Source organism: Etheostoma spectabile, chromosome 5 (assembly GCF_008692095.1).
Source record: "Etheostoma spectabile isolate EspeVRDwgs_2016 chromosome 5, UIUC_Espe_1.0, whole genome shotgun sequence".
NCBI lineage: Eukaryota > Metazoa > Chordata > Actinopteri > Perciformes > Percidae > Etheostoma > Etheostoma spectabile.
Window position 1 is genome coordinate 15,313,830 of NC_045737.1, and position 10,475 is coordinate 15,324,304.

Sequence of the window (10,475 nt, forward strand, 5' to 3'; positions counted from 1 at the left end):
AGGTCATTTTATGGTTGCAACCCGCCATAAAACGAAGAGGAGGAAGTTTTAGTTAATTTCCGCCCAGTATTTCCGCTCTGTTTGCACACATGGCCAGTGTCAACAAAAACAGATGTAAGTGGACAGACGAGGAGACGAGAGAATTTTAAAATGTAATTGATCAGGAACTCGAAGGAAATGGCCAACAAAGGTTACGACAAGCTTCTTTTATTAATTTCTATGCAAAACCACAAATGACTTTTCTGCGCTTCAACCAGACATTTGGAGCATCTAATATCGCGTATCCACTGCATGGTACTGCACGGCACAGCTCTACTCAACTCGCCCTTTTTTGGTTTTACATTTGCAAAAGTTGTTGAAAGTACCTGGTATTTTTTTTGGTACCACCTCAGTTAAGGTTCCAAGCAAGCGGAGCCGATACTGGAAGGTGGAGTTAAAAACACTGCAGACCACTGATTGGTCACAGAGAACCGTCACGGGACAGCCTGCACAAACAAGCCATTTTTAAACCGCCAAGCTACCGTCAATAGTGACTGAAATATTGTATTAAATTGTCACAGTATTTAAAAAAAAATATATTGTTGCTGTTGTAATAATCCAGCGTGTGTTCCATGTTGCGTTGAAGATGGTGTGAATATACATACTAGTGTGTAATTTTGTATAGTTCTTTTTTTCTATGCATATATATTCTAATTCTGTATTATTTTACAACTGATGTTACTTTGTATTTGTTTTCTTGTCTTCTGTTTTTCTTGTTTCTCCTCATTGTGAGTCAACACCACCTAAACCGTGACCAAGACATCACCAAGACCAGAGTGTATCGAGACCGAGACTTTGTGGGTTTGAGACCGAGTCAAGCCTGAAACCAAGGCAGGGCGAGACTGAGTCAAGACCAAGACCAGACTTGTGGTAGACAGCCAGAGCTTCCTCTCCTGTCTCCAGCATTCACTTTCTAGGGAGTGTGTGTAAAGAGGGCAGGGAGATGGGGGTTTACAGCAACAAATGTCAAATTAGACATGAGTCAAGTTATTGGTTGCATTAGCAAATTTTAACACATGGGCATAAATCAGACAATGCACAGGCAATGTAGCAAAATCCCTGCAGTTGTGGTCTTGAAATAAAATCCTGAGCCCTTCTTATCCGAGACGAGAACAAGTTAAAAAGCAGCTGATTCCAATTAGAGACTGAGACCTTCAAAAATTGCTCTACAACACTGCTGGACTGGCAGAAACTTAGACCTTTGGTTGGCTTACATACCTTTCAGTATCAGCTTCCCCTGGTCCACCCTTAAATTCTGGTGCACAAAAGATAAGAACAAGTCCAAACATGACGTATTCCACTCAAGTGAGATAATTTTAGCCTACAGCTCATAGAATTTGGAAACAAATGAGAGCAAACGTTTTTATGTATTTAAGAATACAGATGTACACATTTAAACAGTTAAGAGGATTAATGAAGTAATCCACTAGAGTATTTTAGAAAGTGCGTGTTTCTTTAAAGGGGCTGTGTTTGAAACTAGGAAACAGAGGAGTCCCTTTAGAAGGAGGGGGTTTGATTGCCCAGGGGGGAGAGTCCGAGGATGAAGTGAGTGGCTGTACAGGAGTTCAGACACACAAGCGTCGGTCTAAAAGTGTTGGACACTTTTCTACCATTTAATGTCATCTTGAAAGTATGGAAATATTTCATTTATTTGGTTGTGAAACATGGGATTGAAATGGCGGTCTGCAGACCTCTTGTTGCGAGGAGTCATATCAACAGGACCACTTTCCACCACCAAGGTTCCTTGTTAATGCTGTCTTGTGTCTGGTCTTCACAAAGAGGGCTTTGATTGTCTTCAATATAAAGACAAGTGTTGATCTGGTATCTGGTCTGAGCCTAATTTACAGCTGTAATTAAATGGAATAGAGGACTGTTGCAGGGGGTTGTAATGCAGCCCCTTTGAACTGTCTCTTCTGCCCAGATATTTCCTACACCTGAGTCTTCTGTATCTCACATCTTTCTTCTGCATTATTCTTGTGTTTAAACGGAAGGATATGCGCATTACTTTCCTTTGCTAAACATTATTCATTTTTAATATTTTCTTTCAGCCGCACTTCACCGACAGGTGCCTATAAAGTTTCAGTGATTCATCATAAAACACATGATTCTGCCTCGGCACACAATCTTTGCTGTGTAACACTTAATCCACATGTCTGACATGGCTCTAGACAGGTTAAGTGAGGGGCAGGTAACTGAGGACAGTCGCTCTCTTTAGCCTAAAGCTCAGTGTGATTTACAGTGTGATAAACTCCAAAATTACTATAGTGAGGCCTTCGATTCTGCCAAAAGACAGTCTGGTGATAGAGCTGTATACCAAGCTCATCTTCCTCTTCCAGTAACAAGCTGCGAGCTTTCAAGTCTCCGAGCTGCAGGAGACAGTGAGTGTGCAGATTGATCATCTTTGCCATTTGAATAATCAGCTTAGCGCATGGGGAGCACACTGTCACCATCCTATTATAACACATAAAGGTCATTGCTTCAGTCGCTGCAACTCCGGTTCATCTGATCATTTGTAAACTCAACTCACTCTTTGCTCACCAGCACTGAGTCTGTTTGTGGCTCAAAATGTCAGCAGCTGTTTGGACAATGTGGACTTCCAATACCCAGAAATCCTGCAACAAATTGATCCTTGTATGCCTAAAAGCAAAAAAAATCAGAGGCTGCAACTCTCAGACGTTTGCATTTCACTCAGGTTCAGATTTGTCGCTCTCCGTGGGCAGATAAATGACCAGAACCAACAGGACAATTTCATTTTAGGAAAATGGGCTGTATCTCAAACATCCTACTGTGGTCTGACTATAAAATGAGTTTTTTGTTGTCGTTTGTTTTTGTCTGCTAGGATTGATAACTACTGAAGACAGGATGTGGGTGAATTTATGTGCAGGCGGGCACAGACCTATTAACCTTTAATGATGGAGGAATTTGACTGGAAGTTAAAAATAAGTTTTTTCAGGACCAAAACTGGTGGTGTGGATGTTTGATAAGAGCTCCACAGGAGCATCATACTGGAGGAAGTGTGTGATGATAAAGGATCCTTTACATATCTGCGGGACCGTTGGGGGTTACAGGGATTTTTAGAAAAATGTCAATGATGAGGCTGAACAAGAATAATGAAAACTGACGTCCAACTGTAGATCTAATGAGCTTTTACTTGGTGGAACATCTGAAAATTTAATAACTTTAATAAGGTGCCATCTTAATAGCGGTGATCAGGGTGCAAATTTGTATCGCACAGTTCAAAGTAGGACAAAAGCTTCAAGAGGATTTAATTGGATTGAGAAAATCTGATGATAAAAAGGGCTCCTTTCATATCAATTGAACTTTTATTTCTATCAATACAAATGCACAGTGGAGTCTTATAACTTTTTGAGTGGCAGCAGTACGTAGTTTGTCCACAGCAAAAGAAACAGAAGTACTGTGACTTGAGGTCTAATAAAACAATCTGTTTCCATCAACCAATGCACTTCAATGTTCTCAAACACTGAAACAAGTCTTCACGCAATCACACTGCACTTGAGACTTTCTGAATGTTAGGACTGAATTATTTTTGAAAATAGCTTTTAACTCGGAGCTAAATGTAAAGGTTTGTTCACAATAATAAAATTAATATATCTGCTCTAGTGCGTCTTTAAGTCATTTTCCTTGAATATTAGTTTGAGAAGAGCTCCTTGAAATTCAGACCCGTACTACCAGACATCTTACTGACACTTATAATAATAAAACTGTCATTTGGATTCACTTTAGGTGACAGTCTCACAGAGATGAGTTTCTCTAACAACAGTCTGACAGGAACTCTGCATTAGACAACCGGCACATCTTATTTCTATAAAAGCAGAAGAGCACAAACTTGTTTTAAAAGTTTAAAGCTTTCATGTTCAGCAGAAGGTGTGGATGAAAATCATTTTCCAAAACGTTAAGATTAGGCCGCACAAGATCGTACACATCTAATGACTACTGGTATATGCATCAAATTACAAGTTGAAATACAGATAGTATTTTGACTCAAAACTGTTGGCTAATTTGCATCCAATCTGTCTTTTTTGAACTTTTAAAGTAACAGACTTCTACGATTTCTCTTACTAAGAATATTTGGTTGATTTACATAAAATGAATCAAGAAGTTTAATAAAGGTTTTATATTTTTAAGTAATTTGCCAAAAAAAATACAAAGATATAGGATAGAATAAGATAGGATAAGACAAGATAAAATACAAAGATTTAACCTCTCTTATGTGAGTGCAAGCAGTTTTTTTCTCTATCTCATATCATTATAATATAAATCCCTTTGGGTTTTCCAACTCTGGTTCAGACAAATTAAGCACTTTGAAGACAACACATTGGGCTCTGAGAACCTGCCATAGGCACGTGTCTTCATATTCAGACATTTTCAGATATATCAAAGTAATCAGTTCAATATAATCCTTAGTTTAATAGATAATAAAAATAATCAGTCGAGGCCCTGATGACCACTTTGAGCTTTATGACAGCAACGAGACAATTAAACAAAAATCAAAACAGTTCAGTCCATTTCTAAACAGAAAACATGTGGGCAGTGGTGCAAATGATTTTTCATCTCATATTTTTAAAGTAAACCTCTGAGGTGTCAGTCAGCCACAGCAGCAACGCATTCAGTTTCAGCAACAGAAACGTAAAAAGCCGAGGCAGTAACGCTTTAAAAGATTGGCCACAAAAACCAAACACCAGCAGCGGCTGTCCTCAAAGCCTCTGAGAATTTATTGGCAGAAATAAAATACAGATGCAAGAGGAGACAGGTACACAAGCTTTGGAGATCCATTAAGGTTGGTGAGCATCACATAGAATGACATTGCTGTCAGACCCAAAGTGACATATGCCACAACTAATACCAGGGGACAACACTCAATCATTGCTGAGAATTCACAGTTCAGCCGAGCACAGATTTATTCATTTCCAAACTATTGAACGGACTCTGTCAACCTTTATCATCAGGGCTCATAATGTCATCCAAAAGATGATTAAGAAAACTGAGATAGCCATTATCCAAGCCAATATCTAAACAAGTCTGCAGAACTTATCAGTATTTGATATGAATAATTAAAAACTGGATGCGGTTTTCCAAAGAAATATCAGAGCAGCAGAACTTGTACTAACGTGTGAACTCAGGCGCTATAGTGTTGCTTATGTTTCTCAGTCTGCTCCTGATGGGTACAGCTTATTTTAAAGCGGCATTGATCAATATCTTTTATATTAACATTGAATCAAATGCCTATATGTAAAAGGATAAGCTGACCCATAGGGACATATCTGCCAACCGTGTAGCTCTACTTAGCTTTTTGGCCTGTTTTAGCTAATGTTTTTGGTTTTGCATTTTTGACAAGGTTCAGCCTCATCAAACTCCTTTCCAGCGGCCCCAGTCAGCTATTTGTAAGAAACAAGCTTTGATAAAACCACTGTGCTCCAGCCACCCAGCACCAAATGACAAACTTGCTGTACTGTACAACTTGCTGGTGAACGTAGTGGAACATTTAGCAGCTGGTGGAGACCAAAAACAGAGCTTAAACAATACTTTATATGGATGTTGCTCCATGTCTGCTGCATATGTAAAGAGACCTTGAGAATCAAGTGCTAGAAGTTGGATTATGTGACTTGATGCAGTTTATCACTCTGCCCTAAGATTTATATCTGGTGATGGATATAGTACCCACCAGTGTCTCCTTTATCAAAATGTAGGCTGACTTCCTTGGCTCTGAGAAGGGAGCGTCACGGCATTCTATTCTTCTACAAAGCCTTGCTTAAAAAAGTTAACAAGCTTCCTAAACTTTAAATCGTATCACTATGGCACTCGCACTAGTGATTAATTTGTCCTAAATATTCCATTTGTTAGGACAGAATTAGGCAAAACTACTTATCATTATTTAATGTGTCTACACTCACAGTTTATGAGTGCATTTCAGGTATTTTTTTATAGTAACATATTATTTTTCTGCAATAGACATTCATGAAGGCACCAAATATTGCTGCTGGGAGATTTGTGACACAACTGCAAAGCGTCCTAAAGCCTTCTTCGTGTTTATAAATATAAACAGATCCGTTGAATGTCATGTGAAATGCTGCAGGGTGGCTTAAGTGAAGGACAGGGAGGACTGAAGCTGCTGTACCTTTGAGATGAGCTCGTCGTGGTTGGCCAGGTGTGCCCGGCAGTGGATGCAGCTGTAGGTGCGGTGGCAGCTCGGCAAGTAAGCCTGGAAGGTCTTTGACTTGGTCATCTTCACCATGTCAATGGGGCAGGGCTCCTCGCTGGTGTCAGGACTGGCACTGGAAGAGTTGCAGCTCTGCTGAACTTGCTGACAGAAGAAACACTGGAAGATGCAAGCAAAAGCCGTCGTTGTTGAGGAGTGGGTGTGTGGCACGCCCCACACAGACACCACAGGAGAAAATCAAACCTGCAGGCCAAAGGGAAAAGAGGAGACGTGATGAGACACAAGTCCCAAACTTCCTATTTTTAGAGCTCATGATCTTGATTGCATTTCCAATATAAACACAGCTCATTTGCTTGAACAATCATAAATCTATTATGCGATTACAATCGCACGTTGTTGACTACCAATATGCGGTGATGTAACTTAATATTATGACAAAACCCTTGTTAATGTAAAGCCACATAACATGTTTGACTTGATCACAAGCAATTTGATTATTCATAGTTTATGTATTATTATACATCACTGTATCTATTGTTTGCCAACTGTGAGCACAAACCACATAGTTTGGAGTGTGAGAGCGTCTAAAATATTGGTAACAACCCCATGTCTGGAAAGCTGTGTGCACACATCTATAGTTAGTTCAGTAAGTCAGTCTAACTGATGACTGCAACAGACAGATTGAGTCATAACTTTGAGTTGGCCTTCATATTCCTTTACACATATGTTTGGCTAACCTCAAAGTTTGTATACAATCTGTCAGATCATCTGACTGCTCGTGTTTGTTTCTTCCCTGCAGCACCTTTTTTTTAGTGATCTTGTTCCCACACCTCTGCAAAGTATTCAGATCTTTTACTTAAGTAGTCATACTACAGTGAAAGAATACTCTGTTGTAAATTCATGCATTCAAATTGTTAAAGTAACCAACATATACTTAAAAGTATCAAAAGCGTACGTACACACTATTCAGAATGGCCCATTTCAGAATAATATTGAATAATAAAAACTGATGCATTAATGGGTTTATCACGTTAATGTTGCCGCTGCTAAAGGTGGAGCTAATTTGAATTATTTTATACACTGCTGTGAAATTTAATCCCACCATCATATATTAGTTGATTTAAAATTTGTATTAATAATCGGAATCTGCAAAACAACTAAACCAGTCAATTAAACATAGTGAAGCAAAAAGTACAATATTTCCCTCTGAAATTTTGTGAAGTAGAAATGCTCGAGTAAAGTACCTCAAAATTGTAGTACAGTACTTGTAGAAAAACACAGCTGGATCACAGCGATAATTTTGGTGAGGACAATGACCATAAACTATTCATTATTATTGTTTCATAACCAAAAAAAAACAAAGACTCCTAAAATATTATTCAACTTGTAATAAACTAGAAATATGGAAAAAAAGTTCCAAACACGCAAACAAAACAGAAAAACAAGACAAAAAAAATAAGGCAAGAAAAAAAATTCAGCTCACACAGGAGGATCCTGGTTTGACCGGAGAAAAAAAAAAAAAAAGGAAGAAAAAAATAAAGTTTTCATTGACTGAGGTGAATTCAGAAAGCCTGCAGGAGATTCTGCTCTACACGCACATGCATACCATATCAGTTCATATGCAGGACAGACTAGAAAGACTAGAACAGCCGATGAGACAATGCAGCCAAGACACAATGAGGACCTCAGGTTAACAAAAACATCTCTGCAGATGTAAAACGCCAACATACACACCAGAATGCAGACCTGTTCCATTTACTTTACACTACTGCTTTCTGGACTTTGGTAAGGCGATAATTGGATTCCAGCTGATCAAATAGGACATTCATGCTTGTACAGACATAAAAAATGTGCATATTTAATTTTTTTTCAAAAATTCTTTTTAACCTGGAGACTCCTCAAAAGAGCTCAAGATACGCGTTACTAATATAACAAATAGAAGTTTTAAGCAAGTTTTCGCCATCTCCACCTCTTATTTTTACACACTGCTGTCTCCATGCTGCCTTTTATGTCACTTTCTTTTATTAATCTTGTCTATTGAATTATCATTATTAATCCTTATGTGCTTTTGTCAATGGTTTCAAAGCGAGTAAAAACTAAAAGGCTCAGCTGTCAAAGGAAATATTAAGTGTTGTGTAGTGTTATCTTTAAGTGGACACTGAGTTGGAGGTCAGATAGGTTCGTTTATAGAATACTCCTCTTACTTCTCTTTTTCAATAGTTTGTTACTGTCATGTTGTATCTTGTTTTTGTTTTTATTTATATTTTTGTCTGTTGCAGTCTTGCTCAAAAGGCACCATGGAAATACAGTTGAATTTGATTTGATTTTAAACACATTCCGCTCCGATCACAGTTCACCTGCCCTGCAGACAGTGATGAAACATAAGTACTGCACTTAAAATACAATTGTATTGAACATGTTTTAAAATGTTTTATTATTACATTTTTATTTCCTGTATGAATAAGTCTCAAACTAGTCATCTGTTAAACACTTTGCATTACCCCGTTAGAAGAGAGCATCGACAAATGGTACCTCCTATGGAGCCAATTTGATGCTAACAGACCATCACCCGCCGTTAGCATCCCATTGACTCCCATTCCTTTTGGCGCCACTTTGACAGTGAATAGCTCTACATCTGAAGCGTTTAAAAATTCTATTTGTCCGTTGTTTATTTCTAAAGAAACGCGACAATGTATAAAAGGCTCCATTACCTTGAATCTCACGTTATGGCTCCGTAGCAGACATTTTTGCAAAAATAGGATAACGATTGTGTCATAACCACGCAACTTACTGTCGCATAATGGACGAATTACCAAACACTACAGAATAACCTCGCAGAAAGTTTTGACTTACATTAGCTGTTTAGGTTTAATTACTCATCTTAACTAGCCTTTTGGTTAGCAATAATTTGCCTGTGCCTATGTTATCTCCTAACATATACCTACGCTCTCCGTCTCTGCAAGATTCGGAATGACAGATTTCTCTTTGCACAGCTACCAGAAGACTTCCAACTTTCAGACAGGTTGCTCTACGTCTTCAAGCTCAGTTTGAGGCTGCGCAGTAACGCTCAGCCATCACCGGACAAGTGCTTCTAGTAGACTTCGATGGTTTCTGTTGAAAACAACAGCATCACACTGTCCATTTCTTATACTGTCTATGGGTGGCCCTCTCTAGGGGTGTTAGTGAAGATTTCAGTTAGTTACATACACCTGGCAGTTAGTGTGTTTAATTTTTAGTAACAATTTATATCTATGTAAGAACTAGTTTGTGTGTGGTGCAACCGGTTTTCATTTAGTCGGACATACATTAGAATTAGCATTTTTACTTAAATTAAGGATGTGGGTACTACAGTGCCAGCAGTTTGTGGTTAATTAAAATGCGACAGGGCGGTGCCATTTATCGGCTCAACCACACTGTCTTTCACTTCTTATATTTACTACAAAAGTACATTGGAAAACACACTGAAGTAAACTTTAACCTGGTAAAGACCAACCAGACACTGGTGACAGTGTTGAGCGTAAAAAAAAAGAGAGATCTACTTTTACGGGAGTGTTGAGGGTATTGTTTATACTATATTTATACTATATTTAAACAACCGTATGATTCTCAACAAAACTACATTTTCTCATGCCAGCCATATTTGTATACCTGATACTTCTTTTGAAAGAGTATTTATGATTTATAACAAAAGGACAGACATTGTCAAACATAATCCAAGTGTTGAAATTAGGGAAAAAAACTGTCTGTTGTCCAACTCTTTGTCTTAAAAATACATTGTCTACTGCAGCCCACAGGCTCAACAGTCACTCTAAACATCCAAACACCAACACAGCATTAGTAAAAACACAATGACAATGTGCTGCAGCAGCTTCAGAAGTTTCCAGCTGAACTCAATGTGGTGCAACAGGAAGAGCAGCAGCGCCGAGACAGAAGCCAGCAGCCAGACAAGAAAACAAAGGGGCTTCCGCAACTCAACATGAAGCCGCCGTGACCTGATGTGAAGCATGGCTGCTTGGCAAAACACACACATGTACACAACTGGGAAGGTAACATTACAAAAAAAAAAAAAAATAGGGGAACCTGGCAGCCATAACCCGGTGGCCCCCAGACGGGCCATATTTACATACTCTGCACAGGTGCCTGAGGCATAATCCCTGCATGAATAGGACAAAATCCCCTTTCTGAATTAGCCCAGTTTAACCCTGGCTGCATGTGCACGGAGAAAGGTAAACACACACACACACACACACACACACAC

General features: G+C 38.8%; 1 protein-coding gene across 4 annotated transcripts in view; it reads right to left on the bottom strand.

Annotated features, from left to right (window-relative positions):
- The window catches only part of ypel1 (yippee-like 1), a 30,046-nt gene that overhangs the window by 15,281 nt on the left and 4,290 nt on the right, over nt 1-10,475 (bottom strand). For 3 of the 4 annotated variants that reach the window (XM_032517211.1, XM_032517214.1, XM_032517212.1), the window contains exon 2: nt 6,176-6,460. In XM_032517211.1, coding sequence (XP_032373102.1) covers nt 6,176-6,292 — 117 coding nt within the window. In that variant the 5' untranslated portion in view covers nt 6,293-6,460. Of the gene's footprint in view, nt 1-6,175; nt 6,461-6,954; nt 7,050-10,475 lie in introns of all 4 variants that reach the window. The other variant, XM_032517213.1, reaches the window with a different exon arrangement.